The sequence below is a fragment of the Oreochromis aureus genome, linkage group 6 (genome assembly GCF_013358895.1).
Source record: "Oreochromis aureus strain Israel breed Guangdong linkage group 6, ZZ_aureus, whole genome shotgun sequence".
Lineage (NCBI taxonomy): Eukaryota > Metazoa > Chordata > Actinopteri > Cichliformes > Cichlidae > Oreochromis > Oreochromis aureus.
This window is the reverse complement of record NC_052947.1, coordinates 6,081,056-6,108,018: the sequence shown is the minus strand read 5'-3', so window position 1 is coordinate 6,108,018 and position 26,963 is coordinate 6,081,056. Positions and strand designations below refer to the sequence as shown.

The 26,963-nt window shown below is 39.5% G+C and overlaps 2 protein-coding genes and 1 pseudogene across 3 annotated transcripts in view; 1 reads left to right on the top strand and 2 right to left on the bottom strand.

Moving 5' to 3' along the window:
- Positions 1 to 402: 402 nt before the first annotated feature.
- On the bottom strand, positions 403 to 10,084 carry zbtb45 (zinc finger and BTB domain containing 45). Of its 2 annotated transcripts, none has more exons than XM_031733938.2 (6): positions 9,953 to 10,084; positions 7,455 to 8,810; positions 6,941 to 7,075; positions 4,461 to 4,601; positions 2,434 to 2,707; positions 403 to 2,090 (listed from the first exon to the last, which is right to left on the bottom strand). In XM_031733938.2, exons 2-6 carry the CDS (start codon positions 8,520 to 8,522, stop codon positions 1,672 to 1,674), a joined length of 2,037 nt encoding a protein of 678 aa, XP_031589798.1. In that variant the 5' UTR covers positions 8,523 to 8,810; positions 9,953 to 10,084; the 3' UTR covers positions 403 to 1,671. The 2 variants fall into 2 exon arrangements, with proteins under 2 accessions (XP_031589798.1, XP_039470039.1); XM_039614105.1 differs by having other exon boundaries at positions 7,455 to 8,813; positions 9,953 to 10,053.
- A 1,440-nt stretch (positions 10,085 to 11,524) lies between these two features.
- Positions 11,525 to 23,228, bottom strand: LOC116315582 (annotated as a pseudogene).
- myom2a (myomesin 2a) overlaps positions 13,617 to 26,963 on the top strand; it is a 48,637-nt gene continuing 35,290 nt past the window's right edge. Inside the window, exons 1-2 of the mRNA XM_039614104.1 lie at positions 13,617 to 13,753; positions 26,108 to 26,246. Coding sequence (XP_039470038.1) covers positions 26,110 to 26,246 — 137 coding nt within the window. The 5' untranslated portion in view covers positions 13,617 to 13,753; positions 26,108 to 26,109. The remainder of the gene's footprint in view (positions 13,754 to 26,107; positions 26,247 to 26,963) is intronic.

The following is a 26,963-nucleotide window of genomic DNA, read 5'->3' as shown; positions in this document are numbered from 1 at the left end:
AAAAAAAAAAAACCACTGTAATTTTGAAGGTAAGTCACAACACACCCTTCGTAAAAACTAATGTATAGAAACCCTTACCAGCAATCGTTCATTTTTTTGTGTGGCTTTTTTTCATGGTTTGTTAACATGCTGTGTAGGTCTGTACTTGACTAGCTGATATCGACATAATGGGGAAACATCTGGTTTGACTATTGTTCACCTGTAGTTTGAATGCTGAACATTTGCCTGTTTAAATGTCTTCTGCATGCAGTAATGCAGTTCTGCTTGTGTTGAGTGATGTAAACAACTGATCGATCTAAACTCTTTAAACGTCAAAATTGATCATTAGATTTTTTTATGACACAACAGTGGTGAGTGTTCCCACCTTCTCCTCTTTGTAACTTAACGCGATCTTTCCGTTTTCGAGTTTTGGACATGATTTTGGAGTATATCTTCGCAGTAGCGATTGACCGCAAAGTAAAGCTACCGGAAATGTACAACCCCACATCCGGTCTCAAACCAGGAAGTTAGCATTTTCTCGTGCACAGGGTCAATTGCTTGCAAATAACTTCAACTGTTCCTTGAATGTACTGTTATACATGCTAGCGTAGCTAAATGTGGCTAATGCTATCATTAGCTTTTAGTATTAGCCAAATAGCTAACGGAATTATAGAAACTTTTAAATGCTGATTTAAAACCAATTAGAAAAAAAGACGCAACTGAGACTGTGTTTAACTGTTAGCTTTTATGCTAAAGTGCTAGCTAAACTTCTGCTAGCCGTTTGCATCGGGTTAGTTTCTCCAACTCTGTGCTCACATGTAGCACATTCACTGTTTTCTAACAATTTATTACTTTATTTTAATTTTTCCTTTTTTTGTAATATTGACTTTATAGCAGCACATTTAAGCACTAAATAAAAAAAACCCTCAAGCACTTTTCCAATCTGCTGCTTCAAAGATTCATCCCCATTGGACAACCACATTGGGTTATGGTTACATGCTTATGTTTTGGTAATTTGCATGAACTGACACAAACTTCATTTAAATGAATTGAAAGTGAATGAAACCTGGTAAACTCACCGCCCTGACCGACCTATCCTTCCCTGTTTCCCTAACTTGCATCTCCTTAAAACTCCAAATGTTAGTCCACCCTCACCTCCACCTAGAAAAAAAAAAAGAAACGCTACAACTTTCCTTAGCCTCACCCACTCCCAAACCCTGTTCAGTTTTCCTAACCTCTTTGGTGACTCTCTGGTCTTTTCAAAACAGGGCTCCTACACAAGTCTCAGTTATTTAAAAAAAAAAAGAAGAAACATGGCTATTCAACAAGGCATGATTATTGTGACGTTGCTCTATAAGCTTATGGTTAGTCCTCACAGGAACTGATGTGACAACACGAATTACAGCTACAACTAGGTCAAATGGGTTTCTAGAAAAGGACTTTTTTTCCAGCCAGATTTTCCCATAATATCTGTGCAATTCAAAAATACCCTTAAGAGTACTTTTTTGTTTTCTTTCTTAAAAGGCGTTCTAGTCCTGTGTAGGAGCCCTGACTGAAAATGGTATTAAGCTAAAATGGCGCTCTTTCCATCAGAACAAAAGATCAACAAGGCTGTTAGGAGCAAATTGTTGATTCAAGGAATGGGATCATAAACCACCTTACACCCCCCCCTCCCTCCTTCCCCCCCTCTCTCTAGGTGGAGGAAGCTCCGTGGCTCGGCATGTTGGCCATACTGCCAACCATGCCAGCCGCGCCAGCCATACCTGAGTGCCCTCCCATAGCTGGAGGGCTGTGCTTGGTAGGTGAGGTCATGTCGGCTCCACGCCCCTGGCCTTGACCTGGGGTCTGCGGGGCGTGGTGGGCGTGCTGCAGGGCATGGCGCTCCAGCAAGGTACGGTGAGTAAAGGCCCGGTGGCACACGTTGCACTGGAAGGTGCGCTCGGCACGGTGGGTGCGCATGTGCACATTTAGCGAGCTTTTCTGGGTGAAACGCTTGCCGCACATGGTGCACTGGAAGGCCCTGACGCCAGTGTGCACCACCATGTGTTTGAGGAGGTAGTCCCGCAGGGAGAAGGAGCGCCAGCAGATGGAGCACTGATGAGGTTTCTGACCTGTGGAGCCAGACATGTGCAGAAGCATACTTATAAAACCATCCCCAGAAACAGTCTTGCCAATACAAATGAATCATTTTCTGTTTGCCTTTTGTTCATATAAATATTTTACAATTCTTTTAATACGACACAAAGAATTCTGGGTTAGAAACATGTCTATTCATTAGAGAGATTATCCTGAAATACAAGTCTCTACCTTTATGCTGACCTCAATAGCAGATGATAATGAGGTGAAAGCTGGCGTTATGGAGATGCAAGACTGCATACTATGCAATTAATCTTTGTCCTCTTCATATTTGTGTAACATACATGCAGCTGATCAATTACTTTGACGTGAACGTACCCGAGTGGATGAACATGTGCTTGCTGTAGTTCTTCCTGGAACGTAAAGATTTGCCACAGTGCGTGCAGTCGAACGAGGTCTCAGATCCCTGGGAGGAGGGTGAGGGCCCTGCGGAACAGGAAGAGGTGGAGGGTGGCGGAGCTGGGGTCATTGGTGCTGGGGGTGGAGCCTGCTGACTGGGCTCTGTCCCCGCCATCGTGTCAATCCCACCCATGGGCCCGCCCACATAGAACGGAGCTGGCTGCGACTGGCTCACTGGGTACTGGAACAGAAGCTGTGAAGGAACATGATACAGACCATTTGCTCTCGATGAACATTTCCGAATACAACTGATAATATTTAGAACTAATCAACTACATATACTGCTAATAAAAACAATAGCTGGTTCATTTCAATAACGACCGCCATTCTACCAAGTGCAGCAGGACAAAAGAAGATCTAAACAAAACAACAGCAGGTTTTACACATGTGCTTCTCTCTGGACACTGTGCACATGAGAGGAATAGTCAGCTGAAACAGAATCAGTGTTGACTTGCCCAACAGTTCTCTGGAAAAAACAAAAGATCTGACAACTCAGGTGGAGCACAGGACTGTGTCTGACTATCTAACCCACAAAAAGGTTAGATAGCGTGAATGTGCATTTTTTTCTCATTTGTTTATTTTCCCTTTTTAAAGTTTCTCCAGAGGTGTGTTTAACAAAGGTGTTTGCCACAAACCTCTCTAAGTCACGTTTGCATGACTCATTTGAAACTACTCCTCCCCAAATATTGCACCTTGGAAGCTCCACTTCTATACACATATGCAATAAATCCATCTTCAAAAATATCCGTGTCCACGCCTTCCAGCCACAAAACACACCATGCCTCTTTAGAAAACACACCGTCATTTTTTCAATGCCTAAAGAGAGTGTTGTGCTAGCACAGACCATCAGTAAATATGGTACAAATTGTTTGACAGGTGTGTGTTTCCATTTGCCAATTTAAGGAGCTGACATGTGACTGAACCCACTCCATCATCAGAATTTTAAGAAGGCCTGATTTGAGCATATATATGTAGAAATGGTATGTTACAGTCTGGTATGTTATGATGTTTCATTTTCCTTTTTACTTTGTTTGTTGCGTCCTTGAAAAAAAATAAAATCATTGTCTATGCAGGCCATTTGTGCATTTTCATTTTCAAAGTCAGCACACCCGTCAATCAAAGTGTGTAGGCTGGAGCTTGAAAAAAGATATACAGCCCAATTGAAGCTTTTATTTGTGTTTCTGTTGTTCTGTGTTGGTTGAGTATGTGTGTGTGCTTTCTTAGTGCTGCATTGCGTTAAAATCTACTCTCCGTCAATCATCTCACTTCCTGCCTCAATGCAAACATCATTTAATAAGATTAGTGCTTCACATTTAAGACGCTTCAACTTTTACAATTCAATTATTTTGTAACTTTTGCAATTACAATGATTTATTTATATATGAAATGTGGAGGAGAAATTATTATTTTCATTAACAATTAAGCCGCTCATTATTTCCTCATTTAACTGCATAATTGTTTACTCAGAAAATGGTGAATAGATTCATTCTAGGTTTGCGCTCCAGTTTTGTTTTTAGGTCCAACATACACACAAAAAGGCTGTTTCACGCCATTCTATCATTACAATCAAGAATAAAAACATTTATACATTTTTTCTGAATACATGCACATTCCAATGAAAATGCAATGTGCACTCTGGGCTTCATTCGTGATGTTAGTAAAATAAGGCTTAACAACTTGCACATATAAAACATATTCCCCACTGGATAATATAACACACTTTAAAAAAAATGCTGTAAATAAAACAATTAGTGCACGTCCAGCCAATTTTAAGCTGAAACGCTGACCGCAACCTGCTCTTGAGGTTATGTGTTGAGCATAAGTTGCCATGGTTATTAAGCCAAGTAAAAAAGCCACTTCGGTGATACAGAAAGCTCGACAGACGTCACTAATCCATTAATCTTACTTCCTAGTACACCCCTCGTGAATTTGACTGAAGCACTGACCTGGTTGTTGATGGCCTGGGTGGTTGGAGGTGGAGTCAGTGGTTTATTGACCCTTCCTCTGGGGTTAAAAGCCATGGCTTGAGGGGGCTCACTCTGGGGCCAAAAACTCTCTGAAAACACGCCCTGCTCATCATAGAAATCCTGAAACACAAAAACACAAACATAGATAAAAAAAAAACAAAAAAAAAACAAATAAAAGAACAAGCTAAAAAAAGACTATTTAACATGAGAAATTTTGCTTGTTTTGCCATCAGTTCAAGGGTCGGATGGTTCACATCTCTGCAGCTCTGCAGACAGCACATATCAAAGGAATGTAAAGGCAAACCTAAAATTAGACTTTTGGTCATCTATACGGGCATATAGTTCAAATAAAAGTCATGCCTTTATGCCATTGCTTTGAAGGAAACAAGATTATCTTTTTCATGTAACACACATTACGCAACTAAAAGACTTTCTGTGTAGGCAAACCACATCCCTCATTACCTAAATATACAGCCAGTTTTCTTTATATTGTTTATAAGTCTACCATGTTACAGGTGCAGGCGAGCAGATGCTGACAAGATATCCTACATGACAGTCCAACCAGTCAGACTAATGACTGTCATAACAGCAGTTTCACTGGAAGTAGTTAGACCTGGCTGGGAAGATCATCCACGTCAATGTAAAGAAGCACGAAATGCCAACATGAGTCATACCAGCAGTAACTTTCTGTTTGTCTGAGAGGCTGATCGAGTTTCACATGCTATTTAGGTGCCCTGGTATCTTCTTATCTGTGGTGGTACATGTTGTATGATGATGCAATAGTGTCATGCATTACAGTTTCCAGTAACTAGGGCCAAATGTTTAAAACAATAATGTCAATGTTGGGATTGCTATAAGAGTTATAATGATTTGCACTTGCAGCCCATAATTTCATTGTACATGTGAGTGCTATTCTAGTCTGTTTACCCCTGCCATGATTTTCTTAAAGTGGAAAATACCCAAACTCTTGTTACTACATCTGAGTAATAATCGAGAAATAACAGAGTGAAATATATGTTTTGCTTTTACCAGAGTGAGATATGTGTATGAATAGGTGGTGGACTGAACAGAAGAGCATGCAGAGCTGCTAACAACCTCGGTGCATCCTGTAAAGGTACCATAGCACACACAGTGAGGGTAACACGGTAGACAAAGAAATCAAACATTAACACTACTTCTAATAAAAGGAAGTGAAGAACCGTACTAGCACTAGTACTGCTAACCTACTTAAAACAGACAGTCTTACACATTCTGGAAGTTCTTCAAGAATCTCTACTGCACAGGCTTTATTTACGTCCTTGCAGATAACAGACCCATCTGCAGATTTTTGTCACAGAATTTGAGATATCGGACCAAGATGACCTTTGAATATATCAGATATATATTTGATTTTTCTTAAAAATGTGGGATCAGACATCATTTACAACTGATGACTAGCAATAACACCTCCAGGTGGCATGTGGCCAGCTGAAATGTAACACAGCATTTTGCACGCATTCTAGGGCTGTGGCCAAATATTCTACTGTTCAGATATTTGTTCAGTGGGTATGCATGTATATCTCAGCTTGCTAACCACATCTATTGCACTCACTGCAGTTATCGTCATGATTTGGTTCCCGTTATTGTTGCAGAAATTTAACCACTTTCCATACTCATATTTTTATCCTCCTGCTTTGCAACAACATCTTGCTCGAATGGAACAGGAACAGCTCTCTCGCTCTACTCTGTTCACTGGGTGAGCGAGCAGGGAGCGTTCAGAGTGGCAGGGAGCAGTGGTGCACTGTGCAAGAGGAAAAAAGTAGGATAGCTTCTCCAGATTCAAACTTTCTCTCTGAGCGCTCATCTTACATGTAAACATGGCTACAATCACAGCTGAGCAATTGCCTTTTAACCGTCATAGACATGAGGAGGACAAATAAGAAAAATAATGTCTGCAGGGATGAAAGCAAGAGCCCGTTTCACACATTGCTCAAAGACAAGATTATATTATTCAGGCAATGTTGGGTTAAGTGACGATCACATGCTGCGTCTTTGACTAAACTGAGTAGATGATTTTATCTCCAAACGTGACAATCTGCAGCAAAACTGACAAGTAGGGCTGAATCTTTCTGATTGTGTGGCAGATGTTCCTTGTGTAGACTGCAGGGTACAGCAGGCTGCGGCATAAATCTGCTCCACCACGTTTTCGCGTCTACTTATTTCAGGACTTCTGGCACAAATGCGGAGTTCAAATGTACTACAATAAGGCTTTTCTGAGGCAAAAGGGAAGATAATGTACCAAAATATTTCTCTAAAAAAATCAAAGACCATCACTTCACATCTGCAATATGTATAATACTCTGAATGCCATGCTTCTCCTTGTATAGTAGATAAATTATTGAAACATTCAGTGCAGGTGGAGCTGTTTTTTTTCTTTCTTCATTTTAGTTCTTTTTTTATTCACTTCTGATTTAACATACCTGTCCAAAGCCTGCCATGGATTCCTGGGAGCCCTCCTGCTCTTGATCTCGTCTCCCATCCTCCAAGGCATAGACAGTCCCATCTGCGTCCTGTACGCTTTCATCCTTCACCACTACTCCCTCTCCTCCCAGCACCTAGGGAGAAAAAAAGAAGATGGGTCCATTTCAATTTCAAGTAGTAAAGAAATACCCTTAGATCAGTAGTTGGAGCTAAAAAGCAACAAAAAGTCTATAAGAAGAGCAACCACTGCCCCAGCTACAGCCCCTTCAAGCAGGTTCTGATAAGTTGAATAACCTACAGTCAATATGCAGAAGTCCATAGATTATCAACAAGGCAATTACTGCTGAAGTTTAGGCGAGAGATCCAACTGTGAAAAGTGCAGAAACATCTCAGCGATATACGCCAATGCAGTGTGAGAAGAGGGAAAAGCATAAAAAGAAAGAAAACGAAAACGTTGCAGCTCTGCATGCCTGAAAACTGTAACCATAGCAACCATTCCCCTTATCCCCCTACCTGGAGTCTTAGCGGCTGCCTCTGCTTGCGGCTGTGGCTCGCCCCCCTGTCTCTATCTCCATCTCTTCCCCTGTCTCTCCCATCCAAGTCCTCCTCTTCACTGTATCGGTCTATCCCCACAAGGTCATCAGAGAGGTCAGTTGTGTTGCCGCGGAGGCTGTCCCTGCCAATGCTGTCCACACTGGCCACGCCGGAGCTGCAGCCCGCTGAGAGGTTCCCTGTGCTACTTGTGCTGGCTCCATTGGCCGTCTGTGCCAACAGGTCTCGGAGCTTGTACCTTACGTCCTGAGTACAGCTTGAGCTCTGCTTCATGAGGACTGCACCTCCCCCGGTGCCCATTGCGTCACCACCACACATGGCACCGGGGCCCATGTCTCCAAGTGCCATCAGGCTTACAGTGTTAGCTTGATCCATTGGGCCTGGGCCGGTCTCACTGACGCTAACGTTGGCACCCCCTAACCCACCGGCCATGTTACCACCTCCACATTCAGCCATGAAATTAGAGAAGTTGGCGTAACCCCCACCCCCACCAGCGCCACTAACAGAACAGCTTCCACTGCTGCCGCTCTCTCTCCCTTTCCCCCCGCCACGCTCCTCTTGTTTAGGGAGGACCCCTCCAAGCATTCCTCCTCCAGCAGCAGCCGCGGCGGCGGCTGCTGCTGCAGCACTTGCTGCCCCTGCCGCTGCCTTCCTCTGAGAGATGATCTGAGTGCACTCATCAATGACCGTCTTAATTTGCAGGATGCTGGCGGCAGTGAGGATGCACAGGGCCTGTGACTGCAGCACCACCAGCGAGCCACTGTACATGAAGTCTACAAGCTGCTTCACGGTTTCAGCGGGCACCAGCGGCGGAACAGAGATTTCAGAATGACCGAGCAGCAACTTGTCCTGGAAGAAGGGGCTACCGGCTGCCAGGACGCAGGCGTGGGCACGCAGGGAGGCATCGTGTATTCGCACGGTCACATCGCAGAAGAGGCCCTCGCGCCGTTGTGTGCGAAGGGCTTCCAGCACTGATTGGCTGGAGTTGTGGAGGTGGATGTAGTGCACAGTCTCTGTGCCGGACACCATGGCAGGAGGAGGCGAATCACTGGGAACCGGATGGGAGTGGGGGTGGGGGAGGGGGGGTAGGTGTCTGGGGTTTTGCGTCAGCTTGAGGGATAAGGAGGACAGGGAGGGAAATGGATACAGTGCATGGGCCACGGTGGGGCCGTGTCCTCTCAAACAGTCATGAGTCTGATGAATGTTTACAAACTGCTTCTCTGATATGCCTAAGGGTATGAGGAGCTGCCTTCGTTGTCCTGAGTGTGGGCAATGTCAAGTGGCTGTTTCCACCAGAACGTTAACCTCTGTTAAAACCTGCTGAAATAAACCATAACAAAAGCAATTAAACACTAAGCACTTATATAAAGTTTTCAGTAGTGCAAAAACATGCTTTTTTATATATGTATGTCAAAAATGTTCATTTATTCAATTGCAACTCAAATATAAAAAAAAAACAAAAAAACACAGAACTTGTCTTTACATTAGATTAATCAAAATTAACATTCTTTGTTTGGGGATTGTTGAACAAAGAGGAAACCTGAAATGTTTTCCTAAAAGTCGTTTGCAATGCCCATTTTCACATTTTCTAAAACCTTTGCAGATATTAATAATAGAATTTCATGATTTCAAATAAATCATTCACAAATTATACTAATAATCCTCAACTATAGCCCTTAATTATATTGTGCTCAGTGACTCGTTTCATGTTGGAACTAGTTAATCCAGCCGTAACGAAAGGTGGCTGAGTAACAATTGAGCAGCTAATAATCCATCATCAAATTAGTCGCGTGCATCATCTGGCACACCTGTTTTGGTCAACCGACAGCACGTGCCGTGCGCGAGTCCAATGGTTCCCCGGGTCAGTATATGTGGCTATCTTGCACAGTAGGTGGCCGGTAACGCAACATCAGAGTTAATTACACCGTTGATTGAGCTAAACATGCGCAGGAATAGCGAGGCAATATGGGTGGATAATTAATAGCACTTGTTACTTAAATGTGTAACGGATAGCTCGATTAAATTGATGACTGACCAGCTAACGTTTCCTCCAGCTACAAGCGAGGAGGTTAACAGCGGCGAGCTAGCGTTAACTAGCGTTAGCTGTTGATATTAGCCGCTCGAGTCCCACACGGAAATCTGCATGAAATGCACAATTTTATACATGCAAAAAAAGCTTCGACGTCCAATAAAACACAAAAGTGGAGCACTGAATATAACGGCAGCTGGCAACGTTTCTAGCATAACATATAAGCAGCTATCAAATCTCGCCCCCACGCTCAAATAGAATGCTAACCTGGCTAGTTTACTAGCTTGCGTTAGCTAGCGAAAAATTAGTAAAGTTAGCATGTCAGCAGCTAACGGGTTACCACCCTTTTCTGCACAAAGCTTCTTAAGGCTATACCTACGTGTTTTACTGTAACACTGTCATTGCATGCTATTTAATCGCGACTACTTACAATGAAAAATACAGTGACAGTTCGGTTCTTGGTAGTTTCAGGCAGATGGATGCAGCAGGAAGCCCTCGTATAACGCACCCAACCTGATGAGAGCTGGTAACAAATACACATGCACGCAATTGCACACACACGCATACACACACATAAAGAAAGCACAGAAAGGGATGTGGAGTTTCTATTGTATAACGCAAGCTACACGAACGGCAACTACTAATGTACATGCACCACTTCTCTGGTATTAATTATACTAGGCTTGTGCACCTAAAAATGTAGGACAAATACCTGCAGACAAAGTCCAGATACAAGAGGGTGTTCAACATACCTGTACACGCCTAAATAGCTTCGAGGAAATGCAAACACTCAGCAATTGTTTAAACTCTTTCATTTTTTTCATTATTCACGGGCTTGTCATATGGCAAAAAAGGAAACTAATGCAAAATATTAAATGAATTATATTCAGCAAGCACAACAATAGCAACAATATAATACAGACAAATATTTATACAGATCACAGGAGGATAGATTTTGAAGTTAACTTTTATAGTTAGGTGTTTAAATATTGCGATTTCTTACGGTTTATATGAGCATGTATCTGAGGGCATTTGTACAACAAGAATTCCACTTACCTGACTTAATCCCAGTAAGAAAGCCAACAGGCTTGTTGAAGTTGGTGGAGCAAGATTCCTAGATCAGCCTTAACGCAGTGCTGCATGCTCAAGAATGTTCGTCATGCAGTAAACGCTTGCATGAAATGGGAAAAGAAAAGGTCAGTATCTGAACCTTTCTCTGGGTTTAAAAGCATTGTGGGTACCTGGTTCCAGTTGAAAAGTCCTAACCCTTCCCAATCACATTACATTGGCCTTGATGACAGTGAGGTCAAGGAAAGGTGTGAAGGAGCGTTTATATAAAACAGAACAGCCAGTGGGACAATATCACTTTGTTATTCCCCCCCAGTTCAGCCCCCACCACCACCTAATCATGTGTGGCAAACTTAAATATAAAATGATATAATGTAATAAATATGTGCTATATATTAGACATATAATACAAAAATTGTGGTGTGAAAAAAAACATTCACAAATACTCATAGGTTGTGAGACACCTTAAAAGTGCTATAGATGACAGATAAAAGGTCAGGGATAACAGATTGTCTCCATGTAGCACATTATTTTGAACTTGTCTGTACCCTTCCTGATTTTTGCCCATGATATCTATAAACCGTCACAAGTTATCTGATGTAAAGGAACTCTTTGTGCCTTTATAAAATAAACAAACCATGATTCTGACAAACTATAGAATTTCATGAGAAAGTGGTGGTATTATTAAATATCTAGTCAAGCTAGTTGATAATTATCGAGCTGTGGCACAGACACAGCCCTTCCTTTTTATCAGATGAATGATGAACTTAATGCACTTTTTATGTGTCAGCTTGTTAGCAACTTCACCATCTGCATTTCAAGTTCTGCCCCTGTTTGACAGCTAAAGAACGAGACACAGGTTTTACTCCACAACAAAATATAATTTAATGAATTTGCTTTTTACTGTGTTGATCACAAATCTATAATGATGTAAAAAAAAAAAAAAAAAAAAAAAAATAGAGCAAAAGAAAGAAAATGATCCAGTAACCTCCTTTGTGTTGATGTAAGGCATGCAGTCTCCACAGAGCTTTGGACATTGAAAGCTACAGGTCATACAGTAAGACACACTGACACTCAGCTACAAATACACACAAAAGCGCTCATTATGTCCACTCTTCATGGGGCCCAATAAACATTTATTGTTTGCACATACAATGAGTAGAAGTGGTATTCATCACAACACCAAAAGTTTAATAGTTTACGAATAGCAATAGGATGGGCTAACACTTCTCTGGGGCTTTTTCTACCTTGTCCGCTCTTGAGGAATAAATGGTATGGTGATGTAGGAATATTTGAATATGTGAATTACACTGACAGTTACACAAAAAGGGGTTAGTAGCCAAACACATTGTGTGAGCATGTAGCACACAAAATGAGGGAGATTTTAACAGCCGTGACTCTTGCATTCAAACCTTTGCGACGAGCCCTTTTGGAACTGGTTTTTCTCAACCAAAGGAGCCTGTAAAAACAAGTTATCATTCAGCTTCAAGAAGGTCCTTCATATGGGAAATTACATTGACGTGTTGCTGCTGTAACTTTCATATAAAAAGTGCAGACATTTACTTGTGTCTATGGTGCAAAATCTTGATGACCTCTGGGATTCAAATTGGCCCGAGCTATATAAATACAATTATATATCTGGCTTCATATAAAAATAAAACTAGCAGTACACAAATATTGCACACCTAAGGAGTTTAGATTTGTCAGGTTATTGACAAGCTATTGAGGAAAATGTACAAACACGGAAATAATAAACCATCTGGTGCAGTATAAATAAATATTTAGATATTGAGTTTTAATTCTCTGCATGCAGTATATCTCTCTGGCTGTAGGTGGACCAAGTTGGGCACAGGTGGAGTCACGGCTGCCAAGGGGAAATGGATGTAGGCTGTGCGGTGCGTGAAGGTCAGGGTGGAGCAGCAGGTAGTTCTTGGGGACAAATGGGACAGAGCTGCTCAGTGTTGCTGGGCCTCTAGCTCCCTCTGGCGGCAGCCCACAGCAGTGATGAGGGCAGCTCCCTTACCGCTGCCGTCCTCAGACAGCAGGAAGTTGACATCACATTTGGGGGCGAGTTCCTTCACTGTTTGTTGGAAGATCCGAGAAAAACTAAGGAAAAGAGAGCAAGAGGAAACTGTGGTTAAGAGGCAGCTTGCTACTGAGGTTGAAATGACAGTTGCTTTCCAGCATAGGTGACAGACATACATATTATTCAAACTTTACAACTAGAAGCAGCATCAGAGTAGTGTGAGGAGGTTCATTCGGGCCTATCGAGAAAGTGTGGACTTGGAGGTAAAAGAGGTCCTCTGGATTTTATTGGTGCAGTTTTCTCCTAATTTGTAACCCCAGTGAAACAGTCCCCCAGTAGTCCTCTCAACAAACAACCAAATTAAGATGTTAGCCTTGAGGTACCTTTTCAGAAAATAATCTTTTATGTAAAAAACTTATAGTTTCTTACTTACAGAGTCTTCCTCACAAAGAATCACAAGTGGTAGCAGATCAAAGTGTTTTAAGGATAAGAAATGTAGATAGATTGTACATTTAGTAATACTTGGCTATTTTGCTTTTCAATGTCTAACATGTATTATTTAATGTAAAAAAAAAAAAAAGACCAGTATATTTGTTGAATATAGGTCCTTCAGCATTTTGTTTTATCACTTTTTGAATGTTTTTTTCCATCCCAGTGACTGAATAAATAATTCAGTGCTACTGTAAAGCCAGTGAGTTTGGTAATCTTGGGTAATTCTTTGCAGACTGATGAAATACAGTAACATTTTAGAATGAACGGGTCTCTTTTCACACAAACATGCCCTCTATTGTGTTCCTATCCCAACTCTTACTGTGGGTGCAGCTTGTAGAGTGTGCCATCCACGCCCACTGTAACATCCAGGTGGTCCAGTCCTCTGTTCTCACGGATCTTGTCCACCACTGCAGCCATCCCGGCTCCGCAGAGTTGAGCTGCTCGGCGGGACACTGTGCCGCACACCTCCTTGACGATAATACTGTCATCACAGGTGCTGTCGAGCCCCAGCTGCTGCAGAATCGCTCTGACCTGAAGCAAGGCCAGACGATCGCTGTGGAGAGAGTTGGGAGGGGGGAGAGAGTCAGAGGTCAGCCAACAGCAGGAGAGTCATTGGATACCTCACAGCTGTTCCCAGAGGCTAAGGTAGGCTTAAACAGTATATAAGCTCAAGCGCTCACATCCCCCTTCCTTTATCATTTCTAGGTGTGGTGACTCACTAGAAACTGCATTTCGGTGAATACTTCAGCTTAATCACATGTTTTCATGCTGTTTTCATGCTCCTATCCTTTGCATGTTTAAGCCACAGGCTTTATATAAACACACATATTTTACAGTACTACTAACTCTTTCTAGCTTTCTGGTATTCATCATTTTCTTCTTAACTTCAGTTTTCATTTATTTCGCTACAGAATGAAAATAAGTCTGCATCAGACAAATTATTTTTTTAACCACTGTGTGGTTATGGAGGTGTTCTGTAGGGGCAGAATATTAAAAACTGCCCCACACAATAATATTGTAGCTAAAAAAATAAGTACAAAATAAGTGCATTTTTTGCCTGAGGTGGAATATAGACTACTTCTTATGTGTTATTAGCTTTGTCTAATATTCAGATGTTCTAAATTCATAAGATAGATAATATATAATATTCTGTCAAAGTGAGTGGAAGCCTATGCCTGCTAGGAGGTGTATGAAGCAAACAGTATTCTGTGTAAAATGGTTAAACTATGTAAGTTATATAATTTGTACTAATTGGAATGAAACATTTCTTTTGTAGTTATTAAATACAAAGTACTGATGGTGCTGAACTTTTATTTGAATTAACTTGTGATGTCTGGTAAGAGTGGTAAATGTAAATGTACCAAATTTACTTTTCTGTCTCCTGGCTTGACATCTGTGTGCAACTTTGTAAACTTTACACATTTGTCAGAATATCCATCTCATAGCATACATCACCTAGAGCACAACAGCTGGCTGTATTCAGTAACAGGTCTATGAGAGAAGAAACTGATCTTTTTTTCTTTTAGCAACTGATCCCTGTCTAATGTTGAAAATCAGTCCAAACCAGCAGTGGTTGAAGACTGTAACCACAACTTATGTGCTTTTTATCCTATATTATGGAGTGCAACTTGTTTGAATTGAATGCTCAAAAATATAGTTGGGGTTAATTTTACCTTTAAATCAGACAGAATATTTTGCGGAAGTCACAATTCTGTAATGTCTGCTCCTGGATAAATAGTTTGTATATAATGATTGTTTGATAGCATTAAAACAGCCCTAACCAGTAATTACAAAAATAATGTTAGTGTGAAATGATTCACTCACCTTTCTATCTGTGACAGAAACTTTGTCTCAAAGATGCCCCTGGTCTTAAGTGTCTCTGAGATTTGTCCCCGGAACAGGAAGCCACGCTTGGTCAGATCAATCAAAATCTGCCGTACAATCTCACCAAGATACATCCCACTGCACATCTTCTCATATCTGTGATGCAAAAGAATTAAAACAGCTGTGTCAGTAAGCTGTAAAGATGCTCTCTTAACTAGAGATACCATTTGTTTTCTTTTTTTTCCCCATTTAAATATATTTTTCTGTTTGCTCTTTGATCCAGTATTACTATGAAGATGTTGAAAGGGAGAGCCTAGCACTGTGGCAGGTGTTGCTATTTTGTTATTTATGTGAAATAGTGGGGTACTAGCACCATCCTAACCTTTGTTTGCCTTCGTTGAGTGAGTTCTCATCCACTGCCTGGTCGTATGTTGTCCTGATGTCATCCAGACAGCCATTGTCTCCAAATGCCCCCCACTCCATATTGACACACATCCGACCCTCGGTACCCGGCACTATCTCAATGTTCTTCATTTCTTCCATGTAACAAGCATTGCTGCCCGTTCCTGAGTGTGTAGACAGCCAGGGCTATTAAATCTGAAAAAAACTACCAAATTTCTTTTTTGCTTTTGAAAAAACTAATCTTTTCTAACTGTAGATTAGTGTTCGGCTAAGGCGCACAATAACAGAAAAGTAGTTTTGCTTAATTAAAATAAATCCATAAACATATCATTTTGTTATATGAATATTTACCTACATCTTTCATCCATAAACCTTGCAAGATATTTTTGTTATAGGTTGGGTTTCACTCACCTGCAATCAGTCCCACCTCACATGTGGGCTCCTCATATGCACAGGTCATCATCGTCCCCACTGTGTCATTCACTATGGCAACCACATCCAGCTCAAACTCCTACAAACACCACAAGAATTATTGTTTACACATCAGTACAATAATATTACATGCACGTATAATGCAGTAAGAAGTGTATGCTTTCCATGTTATAGACAAATTTCAATTCAAAAAATCTGTCGTGCATTATGTCCAGAATGCCCAGAATATATTCATTACATTTTAAATGCACATACTCATGTTACTGAAGTGTTTACATCCGGTTACTTATATTAATAGCCATATAGATTTTTTTTCCTGCAGTCTAAAAAATAGCAGGTAGTGACTGTTGCTTAAGACTTTTCCAAGATGATGTTAAAGCAGCGTTAAGTCCATGTTTTTTACTAAACATTGCTGGATGGTTGTTTTGACAGATGAATCAATATCACACCTGGCAACTTCTTAAATGCCACACTGAGCACAATGCAGTTCACCCACACTCCCAGACAGACAAAACAACAAAATACACAAGCAGTTTCAAAGAGCTGTCAGGTTCAGGAGCTCTGCCAGACCTCTGCTCTTAGCTGCATGTCTTCTGGGTGTTATTGCATGCTATAACAACAATAAACAGGTCCAGACTCGCACCGCTTTACCTGTTAGTCAATGATTTACTTTTGGTTAATACTTACTGGATTCTCCATCTAAAAGAATAAAATTAATATGTGAAACCCAAAAGTGGCAACATGTGGATATTACGAATTTTCTACATATAACAGTGACACTCAACTGTATTCATAAAAATGTCATTTATTAGAGAGAGTAATTAGTCATATTTGTTGCGTATGCTTACTGTTCTGTTGTAGGTTTATACAGTATGGGGTGGGGTTAAGTGTGTTTATGCTGAAACTGTAAAATTGCAGTTCACAGCAAAGATGCCTGTATGCTGGGATTAGCAGCTATGTGGACATGTGACGTGGTTGGTGAGTGAATATATGATGTGCAATCCTCTTTACTACTAAGGATTTACTATAAGGTTTTTAATGAGGTGGTCTGCTAGTTTACATATGCACATTCTTTCCCTTCCTTATTCTTTAATGTTTTCATGAAACAAAGATTAAATTATGAGATTTTAAACGACCAAAATAACAAAAGAGTTCTCTAGTGGGTAGATAAATGAATATCAAAAAATCAGTTAAGCTGTAAAATAGCTGAACTTCATTGTTTAAAAGACACTGCTTAGAGAGGCTCATTGAAGGCAAGCATTTATTTGCTCAGAGTGCTGTCAGTCAGAACCTGGACAGCACTTTTGAAGAAGCAACAATCTGAGGTAGAAAGAGGACAAACTGTGCCTCCATTATACAGAATGCAAAGGTGCAGCTTATACAAAGCCTTTTTTTCTCACCACATATCCCAAACAAAGACTATTGTTTTGCTGTTCTTTGTAACAATAACCAAGCAGCAGTCAGAGGTATAAAATATACATATATGACTATTAAATTTGGGATAATTTTAACAATACTGAATGAAACCATTTTACCGGTTTTAGGGTATTTGAACACATTTTGACTAAATGATGCATATTTTTAGTAGCAAACCTTTCACAATAATGGCATCTATGGGCTTTCTGTCAAATCCAGTGGATAAACTAGTGTTCATGTTGTTGTGATTAAACTGGTCTGTGATTACCTCTTTCCTTTTGATTGCTTCCCGAAGAAGCTCCACTACATCTTCACCCTCACAGTCTGTGGCCTTGAAGCCTTTGGTCCATGTTACAAGGATGCCCTGAAGAGAACAAAACAATAAGTAATGATTTAAAATATAATAATGTTTAGATCTGACTGAATAACATTTCACAATTCTCTAAACATGCCAGAGAAACTAGTTATTAACCAAGGATGTGTCCATTACGTGTGTACGTTACATTGTACAGTACGCTTTGCCTTCTTGGTAATTTAGTTGTAGCTGGATTGATAGCAACGTAAAGTTGCTGCTTTGAGGAAAAAAGGAACATACTGCATCCAGGCTGGTCTGATGGCAGGGGAACGAGAAAGTGAAACCCAGTGGGAGTCGAGCACTTTTCATTCCCATGTAGTCCAGGAAATCAGAGATGCAGTGCACAATGTGATCAAAAAGCTGGAAAGAGACATCATATAGAAAGAAAAGGTCAGGAAGGCTAATGGCTTTTGGTGTTTTTTTCATCAGTTACAAAGACCATTCATTAAGGCACCAACGCAGGTTTGGGTTTGGATAGTTGCACGTTTCAAATGTATTTTGTTGTAGCTAGAAATTAATATTGAGAACAGAAGAAATTGTTTTAAATGTTTAATCTGTTTTCATGGAATAAGGAATTAGGTTTTTAAAGACTGAGAATTATTTAAACATGATTATTGTTCCTGTTTCCTGCAACAAATACACAAAACTGATCAGTACCTCTTCCCCTGTGCCCTGCATGACTTCTATAGGAATGGCATAGATTTTGTTATGCATCTCCACTGATCGTCTTTTCCCACTGCGAATCTTGACCAGGAGCACACGGAAGTTTGTTCCTCCAAGGTCCAGAGCAAGGAAATCACCATTTTCTGTTAAAAAAAGCCAAAGAAATTAGCCAGAGAAGCCACAAAACATATTTCTACCATCTCTGAATAAGTTTTATTTGTTTTACTGGTTATAATTTAGACAAAATATTGTTCTCTCTGTGGTTAAAAAATAGCAATTATATTTGACTGCCGCGTACAGAGAATCAGGGACAAAATATAAGGCACAGAATTATTGGCTTTTAAATCCTAAAGTATTTGTCTAAATGTTAACCTTCATGAACTAATTGCTATTAGGCATCACAGATAAGTTGTGCTAGTTTATCAAGGTGAGGCCACCGTTTACTTGTGTGTGCTTCTGTGTCTGGTAATTCACCTATTTTCAGAAAACCTTTTGGAAGAAACACAGAGATCTAGGAAACGTCAGCTGTGTCTTGAGTCAGCGTAAACTAACCATTTGTAGTGTTACTGGTAATTGGATTGTGAAAATCTTGTCAAAACAGATCCACAAAGTCCACCTCATACACTACCTAATTAGATACATAATTAAAAGCAGTGCTTGTGCCTGGTAAACATGTTGGGTTTTTAAATATCTGAAGCATGTTGTTTGACTCCTTGTGCTGTGAACTTTGCTCATGTTTTTTGTGTCAGCACAAGCGCTGCTTTTATTATTGCCAAAAACAAAACATATAGTGACTGATTGTTTCATGATACATTATGTAGTTTAGTCGTTACTTTGAGATGACATATATACTCGCTTTAATTATTAATAATGCAGTTTTTATTGTGGTAAATAATGCAACTGTTTGTTTCACCAAATATCGATATTGTATTTTACAAACATGTAATAATTTTACCTGACACAATGGTGGCCTTATTACAGGTAATACACTCGTGAGTATAACACATGGTTTCACTATAGACCACACTAAACAGTTCAATATCAAAGGATATTGATATTTCCTTCTGCATTACTTTCCTTTAGCCTTCATATATGACACAGACAGGCCTGAATGATAGTTGAGATTGACTTTGAGTTGGACCTGAACTAACAAAAAAACCCAATTCTATGTATGTCTCATTTTAGTTACCTGTTCCGTCCGGTGTGCTTCGAACAAAGGTGGGCAACATTTTGACTGTAGCGTCCTTGTGGCTGTCCTTCTTCAGGCCTCTTTCAATCTCCACCTTCATCCTTTTCTTCACCTCTAACAGCTGATTTTTGCTCAACCGGAATTCTGCCAAAGTCTGCTGAATTTGGCGCGCCTGCTCCGTTAAACGGTATGCCACTGCTGTCACCATGGCTGCTCCTTTCCCACTCCCGCTTTCGGACAGCAGGAAACGGACATCTGAGTCTGGGACTAAGCGACGCACGGTTTTGTGCAGACGACGGGCATATCTGATCAGAGAGCAAAAGATTTCCTCATGAGGAAAAACAGAGTTTTCAAGTAAGCATTAGAATGTGTCAAAACCTATTTTTCATTCTTTGGAAAGCGCCCTTTAGTCCCCATTTTATGGCCTACTCACTGAGGGTGCATCTTGTACAGAGAGCCATCAATGCCGACGGTGGTACGAAGCCGCACGACTCCTTTATTCTCTTTTAGGCGACAAAGAATGGCTCCCAGGGTTGCAGATATTAGATTAGCTGAGCGGAAGGATACGATGGTGCACACGTGCTGCACAGCCAGACAGTCTTCTTCTGAGGGCTCCACTCCAAGCCTTGTCAGGATTTCCATACACTTCTTCAGTCCTTCCTTAGTCCTAAAATGGCAAGTATTGTACATTAAAAAGGTCTCAACCCTTCTGTTGAAGAATAGTGCAAAAACTATTTTATTCCTTCATGTCTCACTTTTCAATTGCAGATACATGTTTCGTCTCAATCTTTCCTCTCGTCAGGAGCTCGGGGGTTATTCGTCCCTCAAACAGCAGCCCCTCTTTGGCCATCTTGACCAAGATGAGTCGTACCAGTTCTCCCATGTACATGCCACTGGCCATCTTTTCAAACCTAATCAGAAAGAAACACAACAGTGTTTTCATACAAGGTATCACAGCTACAGTTTCTATTCGTCTAAATTATAGTCCACTGCAGACACGAATGCTTTTTTTTTTCAACTGTATTCTAAGGGACAAATCTATATTTTATCTATAGTGGCGTGTGTGCAGTAATTTAACAATGAATAACAACAAAGAGAACTGATCCCAAAGAAGTTAATCATGTCGGTATACTTTTGTGTATTATATGCAGTTCCTTTACTGTTATGGCTGCATAACTTAAAAAACTAACTTGCATTGTACTTATCGAAGTCTACAGCAGTATTTTGAAAGAAGGGAACTTACTGAAAGATATTTAAACTTTCAAAATCTTCCTTTAGTCTAAAAAAAAGAAAAAGAAATCTTACAATTGTTTTCCTGGGTTGATCGATCCTCTGTCAATCTCACGGTCAAACTCTGTGCGGATGTCCTCTAGGGACCCATTATCCCCAAAGGCACCCCATTCAGTGTTGATGCACATCCGGCCTTCATCTCCTTCCACCAGATCAATGTGACGCAGTTCCTCCATGTAGCAGGCATTTGTTCCCGTCCCTGAAAGGATGCACAACTGACATAACTCTTATTTCAATTCAAAGCAGAATGCAGTGTGCTATTTAGCTCTAATATTTGGCGCCCCCAAAGGAGAAGCGGAAGCGAATGGATGGATGGATGGATTTGGCGCCCCCACATGTAGAACTGTGTACAAGCTTTTGTACAGTGCTCTGGACTTCTTGTGATTTTTGCCCAAGCTTGGACGAGAGACCGACTTATTTTGCTTGATTTTTTAATATATAAATGTATTCTCAACATCCTGGGATGTTTTGAAATGCTGATAAAGTACACTTGGTTCCTAAAACGTGTTGGCTTTAAGATGCTAAATACCATAACCAAAGCCTGGGAAAAGGATTTATTTGTTTAAAAGGGGCATTTCAAATTATGTGAAATGCAAGATGTGTTTTTCCCCCTACTTTAATAGAGTCATTGGCTCAGGCATTTGTATTTGCCTAATGCAGGGGTAAAAATCTGTGAGTTTTTACCTATGATGATTCCCACTTCACAGCGCTGATCGTCAAATCCACAAGTCATCATAGTGCCAGTGGTGTCATTCACCACTGCCATGATGTCTGCTTGATAGTCCTGGAAAAACAAGGTTATGTTTAACTCAAAACAAAATGGAAAAAAACTGGCAGATGGCTTATCCATGTTTGCAAAAGAAATCCACAGACAAAAACCTACCCCTCGTTTCTTGATAGCTTTGTTTAGAAGCTTCACAACATCCATGCCTTCTACACCACTGGCTTTAAACTTCTTCGTCCATGTTAATAATACAGCCTGAAAAACAAGACTAACTTTAACTTACTATAAGACAGGCAAAGGCAATCTCAAATATATGCCCATCACTATTTCAGTCACAGCATCGCCAAACACGTTATCTATAATATATATAAACACAATAATATGATACTTTAAAATAAATACAGTACATACATAAAATAAAATATAATGCATTGATGAATTTACACTGTTAAATTCTATGGGCTTTATTGAGCTATTGATCTAAAACTAATAACAGAAGAAACAAGCCATACATTTTGAGGTTGTAGTGATGACGTGTTTAATGAGCACAGTGAGTGGTACAGGTATCCTTTAAACTGGAAGTGTTTACCTCATCTAGTTTGGTTTGGGCACACGGGAAAGAGAATGTGAATCCCACAGGAAGTTTTTTATCCTTGATTTTTTGTTTCTCCATGAAGTCACCGAGGCAATCTGCAACATGGTCAAAGAGCTGCAGACACAAAAAAAGACATTTTTTAGAATTTCAAGGTGATATAACTACATTTTGGCAAAAATGTAACACTTTCTTTATCATTTTAAGTTAATGCATCTTTAAAGTACAATTGCCAGTTTACATAAATATCCCTGAAACTTTACTTAGGAAATGCTTCAAAAATATGTAAAGAACAGTAAAGATTCTGCAGACATGTAAGTCTTTCTTTAAGTTTTTCTGTAAACCATGCATATTTTAAAAGTCATTATTGGATCCTGGAGGAATAGCTATTATCTACCCATATTGACCCATGACTTGTGACTTAACTCGTTTTTAAACTATTAATTTTATTTTTTTATTAGTCATTGGATTAATTGTATACCTGCATGAAATAAAAAATGAAGACTGTTCATAGAGTTGTATATTATAAAATAAGTCACAATCTAAATGCATGTCTTTGTTAACAAACCTGTGATATATCACATTACATTTCTCTGACCAGCTGTCCGTTCAGCATTTCACTAAACAGCATCTGTCTTGTTCTGTCTGTGTAAGTCATGGCCTAAACCAATCACACCGCCTCAGACAGTCATTCATGTTTTGGTTATCATGTTACAACATGGCCGCCAGCTGTCTACAAGTCCTGTGTAGGCCAGTGTAGGTTCTGACGTTGCTCTTATTATTCCCAAGTGTTACAAAGATCATTTTACACAAACTGAATGTTGAGTCGGCCTTAATATAACTGTGCTTCGTGTGGTGTGTAGGATATTGAATATTCTTAATTAAGTGTGATTACGATACATCAGAGTGTGACAAGGATTTACAACATGAGAACAACATGTCTGATTGCTTCTTAGCTGTGTTTTCACAGAGGAATGGCTCAATAAGAAGAATACAACACGAATGTTAAGTACAAGGTACACATTTAAAAAATGGTAGACATATATTTTTGGTTACCTGTGCCCCACTCCCATGGATAATGTCATCAGGGGTCTCATAGATCTGGCTCTCCATCTGAACTGGTTGCTTCTTGTCTTGTGTCACTTTGACACGCAGGATCCGAAAGTTCGACCCTCCAAGGTCCAGAGCTATGAAGTCCCCCTTTTCTGTCAGGTTGAGAGTGTGGTCACGCATTAGAGAGTGCTCATTTTTGAGTTTTGTGATTGTTTTCACTTGCAATTCATCACAAACAATTATGACTAGCCCTCCCCTGGTGTATTCAACCCCCAAAAAAAAAAACCCATAAGAGTTTCCTAATATTATGTATATTTTGGATCATATCTGAATACCAGAAGTCAACTCATAGATGGCCCAAAGACTGTACTTAGGGCTACCAGGGTCAAATGTGAGTTTTGGGTAGATTTATGTTTTGCATTTTGTTTTTTGACAGTTTTTATGAGCAAAGGGAGTGAAAATGTGTTTCTTTTTTTAAGAAATATAATATAATATCCTAATTTTAATTTAGGGCAGATTAGGAATTAATTAGTGTTTGATACTTTATTAAAGCTGTCACTGCTAATTCTCTCTAAGGCCATCAGTATTCCCAAGCTTGGCATGTCACTAAAAGAGAAAAGGAGCTTTACAGACATCCACCACAAAGCACATGCTGTTAGTAGTTGCAACAACAATGTTTGGAATTATGACTCCACTCTTGGCCAAAAGTACAAAGATCATTATTAACATTTCTCAACAAAGACACGAGAAACACATCCTCAGGTTTATTTTCCTTACTCCTTACTTATGGTTGGAATGCTGCCTGTCCTTAGAATCAAATTTATAAAGTAAGGAAAGAAAAGCATAATGTCAACAAATAGCCTCTCTGATTAAATATTGTGAAGTTTGTTCTGAAATGACTACACAGACCTATATATGCATTTTTACAGGTAATTACATTCATTTATTCCTCTTGAAATCTGACACTGGATAAGAACAGAACACTGTGTGTGGATATAAATTTACTATTGCTGGAATCAGAGTTGTAACCTTTAAGTTAAGAAGTTCAGCTGCCCTCCAACAAAACACTGTTCATTGATACAGTCGTGCCATGACTGTAATGTTTGCTGCCTTGAGCTATTAATCCTCTTGACCTGACTGGAATGAGATGTGTGTCTGGGCTGGACATACAAGTGTTAGTGATTTGCTGCAGAGCATTTGCTATTTTATAACCCATGTCCTTGTATATTCTCAGTGCTAGCATGCAAAGGCTCCGATGCTGTTTCTTTTCATTAATGCAAAAATTCTTAACTAAGCTCATCAAAACTAGTGTTGTAATCTAATCACTGATAAAAGAAGGCTTCATCTGTGGCATGGCTGGTGTCTGTAGTACTGGCAAAAAAGAAACATAATATGGTCTACAGTTTTAAAGTTATTATTATTTTTGAGAGATTTGATTCTATTTGATTCTATCTGCCATTTGATTCTAAAAATAAATTTTTTATTATTTCATTCCCATAAATATGTTTTAGTAATAAAAGATATGTCCGCTTGGTCATTACCACTGCACTCATGCTAAATTTGAGTCATGATGATTTAATAAATTCTATTGAGGTATTTCAACTAATATCTCAGAGTGAAAACAGAATCCGTGAGATTTAGGATGAAGATCCTAAGCTGGTCTATCTACATTTGTATCTCTCATTAGCTTTTACACCAAGTCTAATCCTATTACACAGTAAAAATTACAGTCTGAGCTTAGCTGTTCATTTGTGAATTTTCTTTCCAGAGAAAAAGGTCACGCCAGAGGAATGGGATTATTTTTCACTCACTTCACTAACTTTCACTTATCCTTCTTATCATGACAACCAACCTTGCCAACATGTATGTCACTACTGTCATTTTTTTTTTTTTTTTTTTTACTGTCATTAAATGGATTTAAAATGTTTATTTTATTTTTTTTTACCATCACCATAGCTTCAACTTCCCACTTTGCTTCATCCCTGTCACCTCATGTTGAAACCCTAGGCTATTTATAGTGCGCGAAGGCAGGAATGTCTGACTGTATTGGCTTTGTTCTGACATCAGTCTGCGGGGCACCTGAAGTATATTTCTGCATTTCTGTTTCTCATTTTTCGACTTGAATACAAGAATAAAACCAAAAACCGCAGAAAGACATTCAAATATTTAGTCATCAACTCTGTTTTTCTAGTTTGTTTCCCAGTAAATGATCTTTTATAATCTGTAATAATCTGACTGTTAAAGTATCCTATATAAACATTCTGTTCTTCTATTATTTTATCAGTATAAAATATAAGTAAAATATAAGAAAAGTAACATCTTTTTTTTGTTGTTCTCAATTTGAACAAAGTGAACTATTTTAATGGTCCTACTAAAAGCCTTCTGCTGATCACAGGCCAGTCCTCAGACTAGTAAAGATAAATATTTGACACTTCGCAAAAAGATATGATTGGATTATATGAGCCTATGAGGATTCTGTTTCAGTTAAGTTAAATATAACATTATGAGGTTTTCTTCTGCTTGTACATTACACTGAGTGATGAGGCTGTTTGGACTGTTTGGCCTGAGGCCTAAAACAATAGTAATCTATTTAGCTTGAACCCAGAGCACAAACACAAAGAGTCTTATGTGACAATATTAACATCAGCACATTCTTTACAGTCAGACAGAAACAAAATACATCCTTCAACAAGTATGGATGAAATTTTATTGTCAGTGTGTGAATAGGAGGTATTAATGATGATGCTTCTTTTGCATAATAGTGAAAATGTTCCTTTATTTTTGACCCATTTGGATTTTTAAAATGTAGAATTTTTTTTGAGCTTTGTGATATTTTTTATATTGTTAAAATATTATTAAAAATGACATTTTTAAGCTTAAAAGGCTTAAAACCATGTGTTTAACCTGATTACATTAACTGCCAATGACTTTGGGCATTTGGGGGCACTGTTGGGCACTTACACAATTAAGGAGAATATTTTTGAGCTTATCAGAGCAGTTTGCTCAATAATCTGTGATTTCTGAGAGACTCTTAATACAAACTCTACCTGATCCATCAGGAATGGACCTGACGAACGTGGGCAGCATCTTCACGGTGGCAGTGGGGTTGGTGTCACGTTCGAGCCCATTCTCCATTTCCCTGCGGAACCTGTTCATGATGTCCTTAAGCGTCTCATCAGAGAACCGCATGGAGTACAGGTACTTATCAATCTGAAGAATAGATGCACAGAAAAGTTCTTAGGGAAGTTTTATGCTTGCTAAACATCTGTGAGACACTAATATTTTGCAAGCTGAGCACATATCACTTAACATGAATTAAACACATGTAAACACTGCCTACTAGTATTGTCATGGTTTAAACACAACAATGGGGGTTTCCTGGCATGGATTTTATAATGGATTTATGTCATTTAAATTAGTTAACAGCATGGCAGGAGTTCTAGGACATGGGCAAAAATCAATAAATACAATAACGATGCAAGAGGAAGTACCTCTAATTGTAGCAAAGAGCCTGAATTTGGACACTTGAATCCATGTACTAGTCAGTGGTATAAAATACTGAAACAATTAAATTATCAACACAACATTTGTTAATAATAGCTACATTATATGGTTCTATCACAGTTAACACATGTAATGAATGAAATGTTTGTTGGGAGGATTTACAGAGGGCATTTTTTGTTATTATTATATAATCACAGTGCATGCCATGGGGCACCCCGCACGCTTGAAACCTGTTCTGTACCACGAGACAGTCCACGTGTTTTTTACCCATCAAGCTACTCTGTCACATTATTAATATTAGCCTCTCCAAACTGTCACCTGATTTGTAGAGTTTGTCTACAAGAGTAATGAAACACGTCCGTAACTTCTTTTAAAATACAGTAACTTTGATGTTTAGCAATGTATATATAC